Source organism: Callorhinchus milii, unplaced genomic scaffold (genome assembly GCF_018977255.1).
Source record: "Callorhinchus milii isolate IMCB2004 unplaced genomic scaffold, IMCB_Cmil_1.0 Scaffold2, whole genome shotgun sequence".
Taxonomy (NCBI): Eukaryota; Metazoa; Chordata; class Chondrichthyes; order Chimaeriformes; family Callorhinchidae; genus Callorhinchus; species Callorhinchus milii.
In genome coordinates, this window is record NW_024704743.1 from 54,534,508 (window position 1) to 54,555,927 (window position 21,420).

The 21,420-nt window shown below is 44.5% G+C and overlaps 1 protein-coding gene across 6 annotated transcripts in view; it reads right to left on the reverse strand.

Moving 5' to 3' along the window:
* The window catches only part of LOC103185032 (ATP-dependent translocase ABCB1), a 63,037-nt gene that overhangs the window by 20,976 nt on the left and 20,641 nt on the right, over window positions 1-21,420 (reverse strand). For 5 of the 6 annotated variants that reach the window (XM_007903371.1, XM_007903352.1, XM_042332183.1 and 2 more), the window contains 10 exons: window positions 20,886-20,999; window positions 20,061-20,171; window positions 19,456-19,581; window positions 16,891-17,094; window positions 15,338-15,508; window positions 15,004-15,165; window positions 14,174-14,332; window positions 5,379-5,528; window positions 4,106-4,210; window positions 1,407-1,484 (listed from right to left, as the gene is read on the reverse strand). In XM_007903371.1, the coding sequence (XP_007901562.1) occupies window positions 1,407-1,484; window positions 4,106-4,210; window positions 5,379-5,528; window positions 14,174-14,332; window positions 15,004-15,165; window positions 15,338-15,508; window positions 16,891-17,094; window positions 19,456-19,581; window positions 20,061-20,171; window positions 20,886-20,999 (1,380 nt within the window). The remainder of the gene's footprint in view (window positions 1-1,406; window positions 1,485-4,105; window positions 4,211-5,378; window positions 5,529-14,173; window positions 14,333-15,003; window positions 15,166-15,337; window positions 15,509-16,890; window positions 17,095-19,455; window positions 19,582-20,060; window positions 20,172-20,885; window positions 21,000-21,420) is intronic. The other variant, XM_007903362.1, reaches the window with a different exon arrangement.

Sequence of the window (21,420 nt, forward strand, 5' to 3'; positions counted from 1 at the left end):
CAGTTTGGTTTGGGTACTCTTAAGCATTATGATGGGTTTCTGCATGTGTCAGATACACAGCTGACGAAAAAAAGAGGCCACTTTTGTCACTGTGGCTCAGTTGCCTCTAATATAGTGGAAGCATTCAGCATTGTCAGTAGTGTTATTTTTGGGTGAGAAATTAGATTGAGGCCTTGTTTGTCTGTTCTCAAGCCTCTTAACATCGAGGCTTGACTATGCAAACTCCCTGCTTGCTGGCCTCGCCAACTTCTCCCTCCATAGGCTACAGATCATCCAGAACTCTGCAGCCGCGTCCTCTCCCACACCATGCTCTGTGACCCTATCAACCTCATCTTCGCACGGCTCCACTGGCTTCCCATCACACAGAGGATGCAGTTCAAGATCCTGGTCTTTACTTTCAAAGCCCTACATGGCCTTACTTCCCCCTATCACTGTGATCTCCTAACCCCCTACCATCCTGCTCACTCTTTCTGCTCAGCCTGTTTCACATTCCACGCCTCACCCACCCCACTGTTGGTGGGTGGGCCTTCTGCCGCTCTGCTCCTACACTCTGGAACTCCATCCCACAGTTCCTCCACCTCAACCCCTCCCTTCCCTCCTTCAAGACCCATCTCAAGACCCTCCTCTTCAAACGTGCTTTTGATCACCTGCTTCCCCCCTGCCCTCCATCTTCCCTAATCTCGACCCCCAGCTGGGTCCAAAACACTCACTGTCCAGTGCTTTGGGACATCCTCCCAATGTGAAAGGTGCTATCCAAATGTAATTTTGTTGTTGTTGTCCAAGGTGCTATCCTAAAAATGGGACTAAAAATTATATTGTTGTTGGTGAGATGCATGTTGAAGATTCCACAAAACTATTTGAAAAGAGAAGTGAGATTTGTCTAGTGTTCTTGCCAACAATCCCTCATATTAATTTGTCATTCATCACTCAAGTTTTTGTTGGACCTTGTTTACAATTATAATCCTTGTAGCGTTTTTGTGTCAGGAGGATGTCTCCCAGCAATGTCCCACAAACAGCCATGGAATGAATGATCAATTTAATCTAGGGGATTGTGGCTTGGGAGAAACTCCCTTCTCTTTTTGAATAATACCATGGGATCTTTAACATTCACCTGCAGAGGTATGTGTAACCTTGTTAAACATCTCATCAGAAGGACAGCATCTCTGAAAATGCCCCCCACCCTCTCCCCACTCAACCCACTGAATTGGAGTGCCATCTTAGATGCTTTGAACCCACAACCTTCTGACTCAGAGACAACAGTGCTGGTGAGCACTGTTGTCTCTGAGTCACCCAAATGTAATGAAATTATATAGTTACATAAAAGCTTCACCATGTTAGCAGACATAAGTTTCCAAATACTTATCATTCTTGGTGACAATTATTTCTATATAATAAGGATGACTAACCTGACGTAGCATGGCTTTGAAGGCCATGTATCTCAGTTTCATTGTGAGGGTTTCCCCAGATTTTCCAAACATATAGCCCTGAAAATAGAGAGGATAACTCATATTATATTTTTCTACATTATTGCCTCGGTAATAAGCAGTTATACAACATCAGCCACCGAGTTAAAATCCTTTTGTACTACTGATGGTGGAGAGTTAAAAAAAATCCTTGTATTTGGTATAATAATCCTTGGATTTGATATAGCGCCTTATCATGTCTTCGATATGTCTCAAGGTGCTTTACAGAATATACTGTAAAGTGAATTGACTGTATTTTTGTAGAGAAAATGTGGTAGCCAATTGCGCACAGCAGTGTTCCAGGCAGTAGTGGATTGAGCAAATGGTGTTCCGGAGGTATGGAGCAAGCTGATGTTTGCTGGATAAACGTATGGCCAGGTCGGGATGTAGAGGAGTTTCTCACTGGGGAAAGAGGGAGCTTTCTGTGAGGAAACCGCACCGAAAGAGGCTCCAATTGTCTATCCTGACAGTGAACCACAAAACACTGCCTTCCTCTCTCTCAATCACTCTCTCTCTTAATTAGTCTCTCACACTCCCTGTCTCACACCTTCTTTCCCACACATCCTATCTCCCCTCTCACACCCCCTCTCCCCTTTTTCATCATTCTCTCCCCCCTTTCTCTCACACACTGTCTCTCCCTCTCTCAATTACTTTCGCTCTCCCCCTCAGACTTTCTCTCAATCACTCTCACACACTCTCTCAATCACTCTCTCCCCCTTTCGCTCACACAATGTCTCTCCCTCTCTCAATTACTCTCTCACTCCCCCTCTCTCCCATACACACACTCTCCCCCCTCACAACCACTCTCTTTTTCTCCCCCCTTACAACCACTCTTTTTCTCTCCCCTCTCACACTCTCCCTCCCCTCTCTCAATCACTCTCTCCCCCCGTCTTTCTCTTACACACTGTCTTTCCCTCTCTCAATTACACTCTCTCACACCCCTTCTCCCATACACACTCTATCCTACTCCCACACTCTCTCTCAATCACTATCTGGTTCTTTCTCTGCTCTCATACTCTCAATCGCTCTACCTCCCTCTCTCTGCTTTCTCCCTCACTCTCTCCCTCTTTCTCTCCCCCAATCTCTCTCAATTACTGTCTCTCTCCCCCACTCTCTTTCAATTACTCTCTCTCTCCCCCTCTCTCTCAATCACTCTCGCTCCCCCTCTCAATCACACTCTCCATACCCCTCCCTCTCTCTCCCTCTCCCACACACTCTCTAACACACTCTTTCTCTCACCTCTCAAACACACTCTCTCTGAATCACTATCTCTCCTCTTTCTCTCAATCAGCCGCACGGGTCACTAACTGCAGTGGCAGGAGCCGGCATTTAGCTGTTAAGGATGCAGGGGTCGAAGAACTGCATTTGCCTTCCTGACACAGTGCAGTAATGGAAGGTATTATTTCCACTTCCCGCACTGCGTCCTCCCAACCGCCGGCTCCTGCCGCTGCCATGAGAGGACGGTTCGCTGGGAAGGAGGGAGCGGACGGCCTGAAGTTGGAAATGGTTTCAGGGCGGATGAAATCATCTACTGGGCTGGAAGCGGCCTGTGGGCTGCCTGTTGGATCATCCTTCTTAGACTTATGATTTCCAAATCCTGATGTGAGGTATTAACCCACAGCCTTCTGACTTAGAGGCAAGGGTCCTGGAGTCCTGTAGCTCAGTGGTTAGAGCACTCACTTTGCAAGCAAGAGACCTGAGTTCAATTCCAGGCAGGGCAAAACCTTGGGCAAGTTTCCTTACTCCACACGCCTAATAATAATCCCTCCAAAACCAAAAACAATAATAAATTGGTCATTTTCAATCTACAACTGTTTGTGGGACATTGCTGTGCGCAATGGCTGCCGTGTTCGCCCACAAATATACAGTCAATTCACTTTACAGTGTCTTCTGTGAAGCGCTTTGGGACGTCCTCCCGACGTGAAAAGCGCTATATCAAATGCAAGGATTATTATTATTATTAAGGGTGTCAACAACTGAGCCAGGCTGACACACCTGAGTTCTCCGAATGTGATGCAAATGCTAATCCTAATCCCTGCCTCCTCACATACAGTATTAGTCATAGGAGTCACAAGAACAAAATCAAATTGTTTTTTTTCACTTCATGTTTGTGGGACATTGCTCTGCACAAATTGACTGCTGCATTCACCTATAACATACCCAACCACTACACTTTATCCTATGAAGCCCTTTGGGACACACTCCCAACATAAAATGCGCAATATTAACTGCAAGGATTAAGATTGTTTAATTTCTGCAAACTTTAATTTTACCTCTTCAAGGCCAGTAATAGATACATCAATATTATGCAGGTGCATACTGGAGGAACCCTTTTCAGGAACAATTCAATTCATAGCTATGTAAGTATGAATATGCCCAGTGTTGATGACCCAAATGTAAACTATTAGTTCAAAGTCCTCATACTAACCGAAGGATCACACACAAAAAAAAATCCTTGTTCGAAAACATAAATGAAAAGCACTTGTTTTGGTGGATGAGAAAAACACTAAAATTTAGTTTTTTTTTGCTGCTCCCAATTGAAATCAATGTGGGATAGGCAAAATAAACCCAGCTTCCTGCTCCATATTGCAGTATAGCAGGATGCTGAGCTGTTTTATTCACGACATGCTTCAGAAACTTACTTGTAAGAAATATGTAAAAAAGGAAATGATACCAATGACAAAGAACAGGATACAATAAAGATCAGCATTTTTTTTTATCACGTCTGGATCAGTACCAGTGAAGATCTGGAACAAAAATGCATGTAGTCAATCTTGGGAACATAAAACTGTTAACGACCTGAATAAAAATAAGTTGACTTATAATAACGACTACTTTATTAGTGGAAATATCTGAAAGGGGTGAAGTAGGGATTAGGAGGGACAAGGGATCAATCCCTTGATATTCTGGTAACCTCTCCCCAAACAAATCTGTCTGGATTTATTCTTCCTCCCAGGGGCCAGCGTGCCTCCTGTTGGACCACACTGCTCTAGTTCTCTTAACACCTCCATAACATCACTCGACTCCACCACTACCTCTCCCCTCAGGCCACTGAAACTCTTGTTCATGCCTTGATTACCTCCAGGCTCGACTATGCAAATGCCCTGCTTGTCGGCCTTCCCAACTCCTCCCTCCACAGGCTGCAGATAATCCAGAACTCGGCAGCCCATGTCCTCTCCCGCACCAAACTCCATGACCCCATCTACCCATTCTCGCCCGACTCCATTGGCTCCCTATCCTTCAGAGGATCCAGTTCAAGATCCTGGTCCTCACCTACAAAACCCTCCCTACCTCTGCGACCTCCTAATGCCTACCAACCCACCCGCTCCCTCCGCTCAGCCGGCTCTGGCCTGCTCCACGTCCCCCGATCCACCCACCCCACATTGGCAAGAGAGCTTCCAGTCACTCTGCCCCCAACCTCTGGAATTCCATCCCTCAATCACTCTGCCTCACCACCTCCTTAGCCTCCTTCAAGTCCCGCCTCAAGAACCTCCTCTTTAACCATGCCATCGGCCACCACCCTTCCCCTCCCTTCTCCCCCCCTGACCCCATCTCGGGTCTGAAATGCTGTACAATGTCCAGCGTCTTGGGATGTTCTTCCGACATGAAAGGCGCTATACAAATGTAATCCTGTTCTGTTGTTGTTGTTAATGTGTCAACCAGGCTCAGTTTGTAGCACTCTCAACTCTGAGGTTGTGGGTTGCAGCTCCACATTGGGACTTTAACTCATATAGTCTCGGCTGACATTCCAATGCAGTGCTGGGGAAGAGATACATTGTTGGGCTTGAGCCCACAACCTTCTAACCTGGAGGCAAGGGTATTACCAATTGAATCAGGCTGATGCCTACATGGGTATTTTGGCTAACTATTACTTAAAGTTAAAGTGAACATTATAAAAAGTCATGTCATACTTACAGTAATGATCTTTGCAAATAAAACAGCAAAGGCTGGGTGAATTCCTCCATTGATCGTTGCACCTATTATTCCTATGGCAATGTATGGCCATTCAGATTTATTCAGTTTAAAAAGTTTTAGCAGTGAGACGTCTGCAAGCTTTTCTTCATCCTAAAATAAAATTAAGAAAATAAGTAAGCACACATCCATGCCATAGGATATTTGCAAATCACTGAAGGAATAGTTATAAACTATCTCTACCAATAAAACAACAATGTCTGTGTGTGCATGTGCATCAGCCAAGATCTCAATTACCAATTGATGAAGAGACATGATTTATACCTCATCAGAAAGATCTTACAAAGACCTCAAATTTCTTAAACTGATGGAGCTTATCACCAAAATCATGTCTTTAGCAAAGTCTGTTGTTACCTCTACACCATTGATTAGCAAAAGCGTGGTCTTCTTCATGCACATATTCTTCCTCGGTTAATCGAAAAAAATGGCTTAACCAAATCGCCAATGTAATCTCTACAGAACTGTCAAACTCAGACCGAGACCTTGTGCTCTTTGAAATCATAAAGAAACACATGATTCATGGACCATGTGGACAATTCAACAGAAAATCTCCCTGCATAAATATGGCTCCTGCTCAAAGCAATATCCAAGGAGCTTCATAGGAATTTAGGAATTAGGAGCAGGAGTAAGCCATTCGGCCCCTCGAGCCTGCCCCGCCATTCAATAAGATCATGGCTGATCTTCTAACCTGCTTCCATTTGCTCGCCTTATTCCCATATCCCTTAATCCCTCTATCCTTTAGAAACCTATCAATCTCCGTCTTGAGTATTCCCCTGATATTCTGTCAGCCTGCCTGTCAGATCTCAGGGGCTGGATGAGCGCAAACTTCCTTCAGCTGAACGTTGACATACTGTTTGGCTCTCATCAGCGTCTAAAATCTCACGGTTCTCACCTCCTCCACCTACCCGACCTCCCCCTAAAACTCTCCGAACCCGTACACAACCTAGGCATCAGGTTCAACCCCCAATTTTCCTTCCTCCCCCACATCCGGTCCCTCACCAGCACCGCTTCCTTCCACCTCCGACACATCGCTCGTCTCTGCCAATACCTCTCCCCAAAAGCCGCTGAAACCCTGGTCCATGCCTTTGTCACCTCTCGTCTGGACTACTCTAATGCTCTCCTCGCCGGTCTCCCATCCACTACCATCCATAAAATCCAAATCATTCAGAACTCTGCCGCCCGCATTCTCACCTGTACAAAACTTTGCTCCCCGATCACCCCAGTCCTTACCAGACTGCACTGGCTGCCTATTCCAGAGAGGATCGATTTCAAGATCCTCACCCTTGTATTCAAGTCCCTGCACTCCTCTGCATCCCCCTACCTCTCTGACCTCCTCTCTCCTCAAAACAGTACTCGTTGCCTTCGTTCCTCCGGGTCTGGCCTCCTCCTCGGCCCCGAGTCCTCCGCTCCACCCTCGGTGGCCGTGCCTTCAGCCACTATGCCCCGAGGCTCTGGAACTGCCTTCCTCACTCCCTTTGTCTCGCTCACTCCCTTCCCATTTTCAGGTCTCCTCTGAAGATCTTTCTTTCGACTGCGCCTTTGGCCACCTTCCTCCCCCTCCCCCTGGCTCGGTCCCGGGATCCGTTATTGTAAAGTGCTCTGAGATGCCGTCCGGCGTGGAGGGCACTATATAAATCTAAGTTGTTGTTGTTGTAGTTATAGATTTTCCTACCAGCAGAAATAGTCTTGCACTGTCTATTCTGTCCAGCCCATAAGAATCTTATATGTTTCTATAAGATCACCCCTAATTCTCTATTCTAGAGAATATAGGCCTAGTTTACTCAACCTATCCTCATAGGTCAACCCCTCATCCCAGGAACTAACCTAGTGAATCCACGCTGCACCCTCTCTAAGGCGAGTATGTCTTTTCTTAAATAAGGAGACCAAAACTGCACATAATATTCTAGGTGCGGTCTCACCAAGACCCTATAAAGTTGCAGCAAGACTTCCCTACTCTGGTAATCTAATCCTTTTGCAATCAACGCCAACATCCCATTAGCCTTTCTGATTGCTTGCTGTACCTGCATACTAACTTCTTGTGACTGGTGTACAAGGACACCCAAATCCCTCTGAAAATGAACACTATCTGGTCTCTCCCCTTCTGGAAAATAAACTGGTTTTCTGTTTTTACTACCTAGGTGGATAACTTCACACTTTATTTGAGTGCCCAAGCACTGATCCTTGTGGCACTACACTAGTCACATCCTGCCAATCTGAGAAGGACCCGTTTATCCCTACTCTCTGTTTCCTTCCCGTTAGCCACTCTTCGATCCATGCTAATATATTGCCTTTAATTCCATGGGCCCTAATCTTGTGTAGCAGCCTTTTATGTGGGACCTTGTCGAACGCCTTCTGAAAATCTAAATATACTACATCTACTGGTTCCCCTCTATCTAACCTGCTAGTTACATCCTCAAAAAATTAAAAGATTTGTTAAGCATGATTTCCCTTTTGTAAAGCCATGTTGACTCTGCCTAATCATGTTATGTCTAAATCCCCACAACAACGTCCCTAATTAAGGATTCTAGAATTTTCCCTTCCACCGATGTCAAGACTGACTGGTCTATAGATCCCCATCTTCTCTCTACCACCCTTCTTAAATAGTGATGCTACATTTGCAATCTTCCAATCAATGGGAACCGTTCCAGAATTCAGAGAATTTTGGCCATCAGATTTGTCATTTTTCAATCCCAACAGTTTCGCTAGTACTAATTCTTTACTGATGTTAATCTCCCTAAGTTGGTCACTAACATAGCTGTATTTGGACTCGGGAGAGGGAGGAAACCTGACGAGATGAGGTAACATAATACCAGATGGGTCATATGTGAGCACCAACGAAGCAATCTGGAGAGCTTTGGACTTCCACATATATGATCGACATCCAGTGGTCCAACACCTTCAGGTTCACCTTGAAAACAGCCAAAGGGTGTTTTTTACAGAAGCAAATGTTTGGAAATGTTCTCATTGTGGAGTCCTGTAGCTCAGTGGTTAGAGCACTCGCCTTGCAAGCGAGACACCTGGGTTCAATTCCAGGCAGGACGAAACCTTGGGCAAGTTTCCTTACTCCACACACCTAATAATAATCCCTCCAGAACAAAACAATAATAAATTGGTCATTTTCAATCCACGACTGTTTGTGTGATACTGCTGTGTGCAATTGGCTGCCACGTTTTGCCCACAGATATACAGCCAATTCACTTTACAGCATATTCTGTGAAGCGCTTCGAGACATCTCAAAGACATGAAAAGCGCTATATCAAATGCAAGGATTATTATTATTATTATTACTTGAACCTCCCAAAACCATGCTAACTGCATTCTTTGAACTATTTGAGTTTGCAAGAATCCTTCTCTACTGTGAAGTCCCAGAGTATTTCACATGGAAATCCCAGACCAAGAAGTGGAAGTGAAGAATTTGAGTTACTCCTGTTGAAGGTTAACTATGAGTCAAGTCCAGTGAAGCATTTGGCAGAGTGTACACAGTGCATCCAAACAACTTTGAATGCTTCTTCCTAAGGCTTTTGCTGGACACTGTGAGAGGCCCAACAAGCTATAAGGTTCTTACAACTATTGATGACAAAGTCTGTGAGAAGCATGCCACTGAGGGATCTTTGAGAAGACGATGCCCACAGAAGCCAGACATGAGAAGAAGCAGCCATGGCACGGTCTACTATCAGACTGAGGGATCTGTTTGCCATCACACTGCACACCTGTGATCTGTCTAATCCAAGACAGCTGTGGAATAACCACAAAGAAAACATGTCAGAAGATGTTTTCCATCAGCTACGTAGTGCAAATCCACAAACTGAGTTGGGCTACAGTGATGCCATCTTCAACCAGGCCTCATACACTTAGAAGACAAGTTAATGGCATTGGGGGAAAGACATTGCTACAGTACGGTCTGCCCTGTACTCACAGAACAGAAGATGTCACCTTGGCCAGAGAAATTGTGCGGGAAGTTAATTATAACCAAGATGAAATGCAGCACTTTGTCCAGGAGAGAGAATCGACAGAAGATCAAGCTGCAGCGTTTCAGAGTATCCTTCATAAAGTTGACCATGACAAAGGAGGTATTATCTTTCTTGATGCACAGGCAAAACAAACTTCATCAATCTCATCTTGGCCAAGTTTCGGTCCAGGGGCCAAATTGCACTTGTTGGTTCAATGGTTCTGACGAAGGGTCATGGACCCGAAACGTTGACTCACTTTCCTTCCTCTATAGATGCTGCCTAACCTGTTGAATTTTCCTAGCTTTCTCTGTTTTTGCTTCAGATTCCAGCATCTGCAGTATTTTGTGTTTTGGGCACTGTATAAATCCAAATTGGAATCAGGGAAAACACCCAGACGAGGGGAGCGATGACCCTTATTTTGTCGGGAGACTTCGCCAAACACTACCTGTCATACAATGTGGTACCCGTGCTGATGAACTGAATGCCAGTCTTTAGGCTTCCAGGCTGTGGGAATGTGTTTAGAAGATGAGCCTCAGGTCAAACATGCTAGTCCATGTTCATGGTAGTTCTGCAGCTGGGCATTTGCCAACCTCCTTCTGAAAATTGGGGATGGAAAGTTCCAGTGGATCCAACAGGTGGCCAAATTCCAATCCCCGAAGTTTGTGGGACCATTGCACAAGTTATGGGAGAACTTAAAAACAAAGTTTTCTGGAATCTTAGCCATAACTACACAAATCATAAGTGGTTGTGTCAATAAGCAATCCTTGCTCCAAAAAATGAGTCTGCCAGTGAGATCAATTCCCAGCTACTGAAAGATATCCCTGGCCAAGAAACTGTGCATATGGATACTGTTCCTACATCAAAAAAATGCTGTCAACTACCCAACTGAATTTTAAAATGCTTCAGAGCAATCCAGTATGCCAGCGCACAAACTCATACTGAAAGTTGGATGCATAATCATGCTGCTGAGGAATCTAGATGCACCAAAGCTATGTAATGGCACAAAGTTGGTGGTAAAGCAGTTGATAACACATGTTATAGAAGCAACTATTCTGACTGGTCAGTTCAAAGGGGAAGATATATTCATTCTTCGCATCCCACTGTTCCCAAGTGATTACGTGTTTGAGTTCAAAAGGCTCCAAATTCCTGTTGAAATGTGCTTTGCCATGTCAATTAATAAGGCACAGGGGCAGATTGCTGGCCTTTTCGTGAATACACCCTGCTTTTTCCAAGGACAATTCCATGTTCGGTGCTCATGTGTGGGTTCATCTCAAAACCGGTATATCGTAGTCGAAGGAGGAAAAACTGCAAATGTTGTCTACACGGAAGCATTGCAATAATTTGAGGACCCGCCGAATCACGCAGTAAACCCCTTCAGTTAGCGTAGCTTTAATAAGATTTATCATTCATGACTCTTTATAGAATCTTCAATCGTTGAGCTATGACCTAAACAAGTTCATCACACATCTATGGCAGTTTTGCTTAAGGTGTTTATGGCATGTTAAATGGTTTGTGAGTAGTATCACTGAAATCTACATTCCATGTTGGATCATTTGGTTGCAAATGGAGCTGCAACAGATACTACAACAACAACAACAAGATTAAATTTGTATAGCGCCTTTCACGTCGGGAGGACGTCCCAAGGCGCTGGACAGAGTACAGCATTTCAGACCCGAGCAGGGTCGGGGGGGGGAAGGGAGGGAAGGGGAAAGGGGGTGGCCAATGGCATGGTCGAAGAGGAGGGTCTTGAGGCGGGACTTGAAGGAAACTAAGGAGGGGACGAGGCGGAGTGATTGGGGGATGGAATTCCAGAGGTTGGGGGCAGAGTGAAGTCCTGTAGCTCAGTGGTTAGAGCACTCGCTTTGCAAGCGAGAGACCTGAGTTCAATTCCAGGCAGGACGAAACCTTGGGCAAGTTTCCTCACTCCACACGCCTAATAATAATCCCTCCAAAACAAAAAACAATAATAAATTGGTCATTTTCAATCTATGACTGTTTGTGGGACATTGCTGTGCGCAACTGGCTGTCGCGTTCACCCACAAAAAAATATATACAGTCAATTCACTTTACAGTGTGTTCTGTGAAGCGCTTTGGGACGTCCTCCCGACGTGAAAAGCGCTATATCAAATGCAAGGATTATTATTATTATTATAGAGTGGCTGAAGGCTCTCCCGCCAATGGTGGGGCGGGTGGGTCGGGGGACGTGGAGCAGGCCGGAGCCGGCTGAGTGGAGGGAACGGCGGGTTGGTATGGCGAGGCCATAGAGGGCTTTGTAGGTGAGGACCAGGATCTTGAACTGGATCCTCTGAAGGACAGGGAGCCAATGGATTCGGGCGAGAGTGGGGGAGATGGAGTCACGGAATTTAGTGCGGAAGAGGACATAGGCTGCAGAGTTCTGGATTATCTGCACCCTGTGGAGGGAGTAGTTGGGAAGACTGACAAGCAGGGCGTTTGCATAGTCAAGCCTGGAGGGGATGAAGGCATGAACAAGAGTTTCAGCGGCCTGAGGGGTGAGGTTGTGGCAGAGTCGGTCCAGCTAGTTATGAATAAGGGAATGATAGAATCGTAAAATGCTATAATGCAGAAACAGGTTGTTTGGCCCATCAAGTCTGTGCTGGTGTATTTCTCCACATGAGCCAACTACATAGAATTATGTAGAAATTACAGTACAGAAACAGGCCACTCAGCCCAAATAATGAATGTTTAAACTTCATAATTATAGCCACTATCCCTTCTAATCTTCCTTCCAAACCTATCTGTTCCCTTCTCCCTCATATCAGCATCTAATCCAATCCTATTCTCTTTCTCACATCCCATAACCTGGGCCAATAGAAAAGTGCGGAAATATTGGCCAGAAATTGCAGGGAGATTTGGGGAAAGTGCGTGGAAAATTTTGCCGTGCTTTGCAGAAAATTGCAGGTAGTTGATTGGTGCTATTGAGGTACATTTTACTGCCAACCTACATTTTTTCACTTTATTGATAAAAATTAAACATAAGAAATTAACACATATTAGATTGATGTGAAATATTAATGACTTCTTCTACATAATCTGGGTGACCCTTTTTTTTGGAGGGCACGGGATGGGGGGATACCAGCTCAACCGTAGGAGCTCACCTTCTCCTGCCTCTCGGAGCTGGCAATACACACAGACCCAGAGAGAGACACACACTCAGAGGCCCAGAGAGAGAGACACACACACTCACAGACACAGAGAGAGACACACACTCACAGACACAGAGAGAGACACACACTCACAGATACAGATTTGAACACAAGTGTGAGGATCTTGAAGTCGATCCGTTTGGCGATGAGGAGCCAGTGGAGCCTGGCTAGAACTGGTCAGATGTGGGTAAGGCGTTTGGTCCGGGTCAGTATGCGGGTGGCAGAGTTTTGAATAAGCTGGATCTTGTCAATGGTGGAGCTGGGGAGAACGGCAAGGAGTGGGTTGGAGTAATCCAAGCAGGAGGTGACAAACTCATGCACAAGGATTTTGGTGGCATTTGGGATAAGGTTCGGTTGGAGGCGGGCAATGTGGTGGAGGTGGAAGAAGGCGGTTTTCTGGTCAGGGAGTGGATGTGGGAGAGGAAGGACAGCTGGGGGTGAAACTGGATGCCTAGGTTGTGCACTGGTTCGGTGAGTCTGAGGGAGAGCCCAGGTAGGTTGACACACACACACTCACAAACTTAGAGAGAGACACACACAGACACTCAATCACATAGAGAGAGACACACACAAACTCTCAATCACACAGAGAGAGACACACAGACACTCAATCAAATATAGAGAGATACACACAGACACAAACAATCACAGACACTCACATTACAGACACACACACAAACACTCACAATCACAGACACACACAATCACAGACACACACAATCACAGACACTCACAATCACAGACACTCACAATCACAGACACTCACAATCACAGACACACACACAGACACACACAATCACAGACACACACAATCACAGACACTCACAATCACAGACACTCACAATCACAGACACTCACAATCACAGACACAATCACAGACACTCACAATCACAGACACACACACACACATAATCACAGTCACACAATCACAGACACAGAATCACAATCATATCAGCGGATCCTCTGAGTGAAGCCCATTTGCTGCTTGAGCCGCACCGGCGCATGCGAGTCAGGAGTGTCTCTGCCCACTGTGACGCCAGGTAACCAGCGAGTGGCCCGCAGGCCAGAAACTACATTTATAGCGGAAAACAAAAACAGAAGTCGCTGGGAACACTCAGGCGGTCAGGCAGCATCTATGGAGAAAGGAAAGTGAGTCAACTTTTCGGGTCCACGACCCTTCGTTAAAACTGGGGCACATTGGGAGGGAGAGGCTTTTAAGGGCTAACAAAGAGCGGGAGGCACTTTGACTCACTTTCCTTTCTTGCTAGATGCTGCCTGACCTGCTGAGTGTTCCCAGCGACTTCTGTTTTTGTTTTCAGATTTCCAGCAGCTGCAGTATTTTGTCTTTTGTTTACACTTATAGCGGGTTTGTAGTGTAGTGTAGTGGGGTGTTTATGGCGGATTCTGCAGGGAATGTGTGACCGCACTTTTCTATTGGTCCAGCCCATAACCTCTAATACAGTATTGTTTTTTCCCCATCATCTTTCTAATACTTTTTAACAAATAAATAAATAAATAAACGAACAAATTTGGTTGATGAAAAGAAATTGATCAAACAGACCAGGTATTTAGATTTTCCGTCCTTAAAAAACTGAGAGCAATTCTGAACTGAAACTTGCATTACCTTTGGCTCCTCCATCTCTTCAATCGACATGTCCCTCTCCAGCTTAGAAATGCTTTTAATACTTGAATTCTTGGAATAGGCCCTTACTCGGAGAGGTTCATCAACTACATCGATTTCAGTTGCACTTTCAGCTTCTGTTTCTTCTGTGTTTTTAAATGCCTTTTAGGAAATAACCAAGGGCATGATGAGTTATTCTAATGCTTTTCGCAACACATCTGCTATATATCAGCTGATATATGACAAGCATAGCTGGGAGCAGCAGTCAGTAGGTACAGAAATTACCAGAAATTCTCTGTGAGCTTCCTGATGGGCAACACAGCTCAGCATTGGCACCATCATCCTGCCCACAAATTGGACATGCATCCCTACCTTTTGAGCATTGGAGCATCCACGCCAGTTGGATGCATGGAACTTGAGGAGCAGATGCCTACCTTCTTATCACATCACCCAAGTCTGTGACCTCCTACAAGCCCGTCGAACCAGCTGCTTTTGTTTATCAAACACTGACCTGCTTCATGTCCCCCGCCTATTCGCGGGTGAGCTTTTAACAATTCTGACCCTGTTTTTTAGAACTCCATCCCAGAGTCCTTCTCACTTGCCGCTCCTCTCCACTTTCAAAATCTGCCTTGACCTAATTCTTTGACTGTGATTTTGCTCATCTGTCCCTCCCCCACTCTTCAGCTCCTACCCCCTAGACTTGGGTTCCGAATCTGCAGTGTTAAGCGTTTTCAGTCGTCCTTGGGACATGAAGGACAATAAACAAATGTCATTTGCATTGTATTTCTGGCTGCATCATTCACATTGTGTTAATGTCAATAATACTTTGGTACCTGGGCTGTTACAAGTGAGTGATAAACTCCATTTTTCTGCATCAATTCTGCATGTGTCCCTTCTTCCATTAAAACACCATTTTGAAAGCTTGCTATCTTATCTGCAGTCCTGATTGTGGACAAGCGGTGAGCAATCACAATTGTAGTTCGTCCTTTACTGGCCTGTGAAAATAGAGCAGGGGGTGAGGTAGAACAAGCTGGTACATTGGCAATTGCCTACAAAATACACAGACTACTTAAAAGATTAAAGATTAATCACCATGTGCTATAGAACAGCATCAAGGCAGTTTTTGATATAAAATTGTTATGCGTCATAAGTAAAATTTGCTTGTACCTTATCTAATGCACTTTGGACTATAACTTCACTCTCAGTGTCCAGGGCAGATGTGGCCTCATCTAACAAGAGAATCTTGGGGTTACGCACTAGAGCACGAGCGATAGCAATCCTTTGTTTCTGACCTCCACTCAGCTGTGTTCCTCTTTGCCCAACGAGTGTGTGGAATGCCTAAAACAAAATGTACACTTGTGAAAAAAAGTTGACTCTTCATTCGTGAGACATTCACAGTATAGTAGTAGTGATCTCAAAAATAGTACAGAAAATTTAAAAACCTGAAGGTTGCCATTTGGCCCATAATATTTATGCTGTCTCTTTGTAAGAGCAATCCATTTAGAGCAATTCATTTAGTTCCAATTACCTGCCTTTTTTATACCCCTGCAAATTATAATAATAATATTCACATTTGATATAGCGCCTTATCATGTCATTGAGACACCTCAAAGCGCTTCACAGGTGAACTCTCTTCTTTTTTTGAATAGTGCCATGGGATCTGTAATTATCTTAAATTGATGCCTCTACTCATTGATTCATCGACCTGTGGAAATAATTTCTCCCAATTGACTTTATCAAGACTCACAGGCCTTTTGATACTCAATGGCAGTAGAGCACTGCATTGTCAGAGGTACCATTCTTCAGATGAACGTTGATCCAAAGTCTTGTCTGTTCAGGTGGATGCTATGGCACTACTCAAAAAGAGAAGGAATTACTCTTGGTGTCCTAGCTAACAATCCCCCAGATGAAATTTACTTTGTAGCTGTTTGTAGGATATTGCTGTTTTCAAATCAGTTGCTGGGTTTGCCTACCAATACACAGTAACATCATATGAATCGCTTTGAGATTATTGGGGAAAAGTTGCAGGATTTCTTGAATGTTTCTTGTCTTAACCAACAGTAGGATCACTTTAAGGAATTCTGCATTGTGTTACTGTCTTAATTGGCATCAGATTTCCTACTTAAGAATTTGCCTGCACTCACTCCGTGATCCGGGTCTGCATGTAACATTGAACTTCCTGTTCACAGATTTGCTTAAATAGCCAGAATTCTAAATTATTTTGGTAATAAAACCAAAATAATTCCACTCTCTGTTAGTTGAATATTATGATCAACAAGCTTCAAGCCCAAAGCAATGAACCTGGTTTCATGGACAATACCATTGGGATTAAATTATATTAAACTCTGGACCCTGAGGTTGATGTGATAAATATCAAGTGTGCCTCTGAATTGATACCAGTGATCACTTCAGTGTAATTTTCAGCAAAGAGTCATGCCTCTGTAAACTGTTTAGCCAAACATTTTGTCTCGATGACAAATGTAGAGAAAATCCACCTGAGTTTAGATTTACTCTATTTGGATTTCAGAACAACCTAAATTTGGCAACTTGTTGAATTCAGTCTTACGTCTGAAGTTAGTTTTGTATCATTCCAAAAATAACCTACAGAAAATATGCCTGAAAAATCAAGGTTGTATTCAAGAACTTGCCAATTTTGGATGCTCTGAAATGTAAATAGAGTGAATCAGGAATTTCTTCCCAAAGAAAGAAATTTCACTTACTTCGGGAAGTTTCACAATAAAATCATAAGCATTTGCTTCTTTAGCAGCTTTCTCAATTTCTTCATCTGTTACATCTTCATCTCCATAACGAATGTTTTCAGCAATGCTTGTAGCGAACAGCACAGGCTCCTGGCTGACCACACCAATGAACCTTCGAAAATGTCTGATGTTTAGTGACCGTATATCATGTCCATCAATTGTGATCTGGTAACAAAAGAGAAGTCAAGTTATTTCTACTATGCTGTACTAAACAGACTTTAAGCAAACCAAATAGTGCAGTAGGTTTATAACACGGGCTCACTTATAGCGTGAATGACATGTGGAGCTCTTTCATGATTGAAACCGATTCTCGTGGCCTCCCCATTATAATGCAGGTAATGATTTAATGGACAATGGTTGAACTCTGAGGTATTCATGCTCCCATTGGACTTATTGGTTTGTGATAGAGCGCTAGTTAAGAGAAAAAACATCTTAACTCAATAAAACAGAACTAGTGTTCAGTTGATATCCAACATTGGCATGAGCAAAGGCCACTTGGGCAAAGAACCAGAGGAAAAGTATCCCAGCAACAACAACAAGATTAGATTTGTATAGCGCCTTTCACGGCGGGAGGACGTCCCAAGGCCCTGGACAGTGTACAGCATTTCAGACCCGAACTGGGGTTAGGAAGAGAGAGGGCAGGGGAGGGGAAGGGGGGCGACTTCCTCCTTCCCATGGTTGAAGAGGAGGATTTTGAGGCGGGACTTGAAGGAGGCTAAGGAGGGGGTGAGGTGGAGTGATTGGGGGATGGAATTCCAGAGGTTGGGGGCAGAGTGGCTGAAGACTCTCCCGCCAATGGTAGGGTGGGTGGGTTGGGGGATGTGGAGCAAGCCGGAGCCAGCTGAGCGGAGGGAGCAGGTAGGTTAGTAGGGAGTTAGGAGTTCACAGAGGTAGGGTGGGGCGATGCCATGGAGGGATTTGTAGGTGAGGACCAGGATCTTGAACTGGATCCTCTGAAGGATAGGGAGCCAATTGAGTCGGGGGAGAATGGGGGAGATGGGGTCATGGGGTTTAGTGCGGGAGAGGACACGGGTTGCAGAGTTCTGGATTATCTGCAGCCTGTGGAGGGAGGAGGAAGGCTGACAAGCAGGGCGTTTGCATAGTCGAGCCTGGAAGTGATGAAGGCATGAACAAGAGTTTCAGTGGCCTGAGGGTGAGGTAGTGGCAGAGTTGGGTGATGTTATGGAGGTGTGGGAAGGCAGAGCGGGTCATAGCTTGAATGTGGGGGAGAAAAGAAAGTTGAGGGTCGAACAAGACACCGAGGTTCCTGCCTGGCTTGGTGAGTTGCAGTGTGCAACCATGGAGGTTGATGCTTTCAGAGCCTGAGGTGCTGAGCCGCTGGCGCGAACCAATCAGGAGGGTCTCAGTCTTGTTTACATTCAACTGTAGGAAATTTGCCCTCATCCAGGACTCGATGTTCGATAGGCAGTCTGTCAGGACAGCAGTGGTCCTGGAGTTGAGGGTGGAGGCAGAAAGATAGAATTGGATGTCATCCGCATACATATGGAAGTTGACCCCATGTCTGCGGATGATGTCACCAAGGGGGAGCATATAGATATTAAAGAGGAGAGGGCCAAGGACAGAGCCCTGGGGGATGCCAGACTTGATAGTGTGGGGGCTGGAGAAGAAACCATTAGAGGCAACAAGTGGAGACAGCAGAAGAAACATGGAGCCAAACACCTTCAGGAGTAGAGGAGGAAAGGAAACTGAAGGAGAAAAATTGGCAGAAAGCGAAGCTTGTTCAATGTACAATCTTGGTCTGAACTCTGCAACTACAATCTTTGATCATGTGTATCATTAGCATTAAATGTTGTTTATGTACTAAAATTTTACATTTTGTTGACCTGGAACCGGATTGTTAGCTGATCAGTGGATCACTTTCTGGGGATAATAATGCTGTCAAAAAAAAACCACGACTATTTGTGGGACAACGCTTTGCACAATTGACTTCCTTCTGCCTTTCATCCGCAAAATACACAGTCAATTAACTTTACAATATATTCTGTGAAGCCGCTTTGAGATGTATCAATGACATGATAAGGCACTATATCAAATGCAATGATTATTATTATAGTTAGCTGAAAACCTTATGTGATCACGAATACTATCCGCCAGTCAGCAGCTGAATGAGATGTGAGAATTTCACAATGTTTCATGCATCTCATTAATTCTTCTAGTTGCTGTAATCTGATTTATTGTGCCACCCATTCACTGTGGCCCTTAATGTGCGCTGTTCGCTACCACTAACTCAGTTTGTTCCATACTTATAAGGCGGTCGATCAGTCTTCAAATTGATCTTTCAGACCCTCCTCTTCGACCCTGCCTTCGATAATCCTCCTTTCCCCCTGCCCTCCACCCTCCCTGATCCCGATCCCCAGCTCAGGTCCGAAACACTGACTTTTCAGCTGGCTGGGTCATCCTTTTGATGTGAAAGGCGCCATACAGTTGTAATTTTGTTGATGCTGTTGTTTCAGAGTTCCTTGAGAACACTGTGCAGGGTGTTTCTCTTTCGTGAGACCTACTTACCATTCCTTGAAGGGGATCGTAAAATCTCTGCAGCAGTTGAACAGTAGTGCTTTTTCCACAACCACTGCTTCCCACCAAAGCCAACGTTTGTCCACTCTCAACCTTCAGATTTATACCTCTCAGAATCTAGTGAAAGATTGAGAGCAATTCCAAGTATTTATCAAGAGCTGAAGTCATCTTTAAAGAGTTATTATAAATAGACATTTTTTTTCCCGGTCAGCCAGGTGTGGGACACGCACAGAGGCATGAGTACCCGCACTGAACTACTGAGAGCCCTCTCATATTTCCATTTGTGTAGAATGGAGTGCATAATTTCTCCCCAGAGAAACACAATCTCCTCACTTTATTCTGGAAAGTTTTAGCTGCAGGTTGGCAACGCCTGGCTTTGGGGATCCTGGAGTATGCACCGGGGTTACTCAAACCAACTAAAAACATGTCATCACAAACACTGGCAACCTTCCTAACGGTTTTCCTGTTGGGACTACCCCTACCTCTTAGGGTTTTGGTATTATTGGGAGTCAAATAAGAAGCTTCTGTAATATTGAACTGATTTGTTTTTAATCCTACTTTACTATTTGTGATATCAAATATTCTCCTCTCAATACCTCCACATCTGGTCGTGATGGATAGTTGAAGTATACATCCTTAAATTCCACTGTTCCTTTGATGTATTCGGGCTTATACCCTTCTTCTGAAAAACTATCCATGGCAGATTTCTGAAAGGAAGATATGAAAAAGGTCAACGGGGGAATGAACAGTATTTTGTTTATAATGGAATTGATGCAAAATGTGGAGTCTAGGCTGACATTCCATTGCAATGTTAGGAGATTATTGCATTATCAGAGAATTGAAATCAAGATGCCATAAGCACAGAAGATTGGCTTGGATGAAAAAGGTCCTTCAGCCAATCTGTTCTCATCCTTTCAGAACTCCCACCACCACCAACAACAATAACTTGCATTTATATAGTGCCCTTCATATTGGCTAGTGTCTCGTAGTGATTAATGGTGGTGGAGCCTGATGTCGAGTCAGGGGGAGTCGGAAGGTGACCATAAACACGGTCAAAGAGGAAGATCTTCAAATGTAACCTGAAAATGGGGAGAGCGGGGATTGAGGGACAGAGTTCCACAGCATCGGGGTACAGTGACTGAAAGCACGGCTGCCGATGGTGGGGTGGTGGGTCCGGACAAGGAGGAGGCAGGAGCCGGTCGAGCAAAGGCAACGGGTAGTGGTGTAGGGAAAGAGCAGGTTGAAGACATAGTAGAGTGCCAGGGCATAAAGGGATTTAAACACAAGGGTGAGGTGCTTGAAACCAATCTGCTCTGTGACAGGGAGCCAATGGAGGAAATCCAAACCCAATATCTACTGCATTATGTTGCACTAATAGGTGCGAAACAAAATAAAGCCTTCAAAATCAATCCCTTCATTACCTCATCCAATATTTTATAAATTTCAAAGGCAGCTCCTCTGGCATCAGAAAATGCTTCGAAATATGGTGCAGTCTGGCCGATAGAGAAGGTCCCAAAGATGATAGCGAAAAAAATCTACAAAATGAATGCAGATGGAGGAAGTATTAGAAATATAATTAAGAAAAGGGTCTCCTCACTGAACCAATCGTGGCCATTCAGGCACAATTCACTGTGCATTGCTATCATATAACCCCTCTCCCTATCAGGACTTTCCGATTTATTTCCTTGAGCAGTACAGTAGAATATTAAGCACCTCGCTTGATTAAAAGTTTAGTCATTACACATGCACATACTGTATGAGTGAACTTCAAAGTGAAGCTCACTCATACAGTAGCTGTATGTGTTGTGACCAAAAGCTTCATGGTCCATGTTATGTTTGTACCTGGCTTCCATCAACAATCATTTTACAATGGCATAAATGTTGGTGGGAATCAGGTACTAATATAAATACTTATGCAGTAAAAGAAAGATAGGCACTATTTCGTTTTTTTCTTAC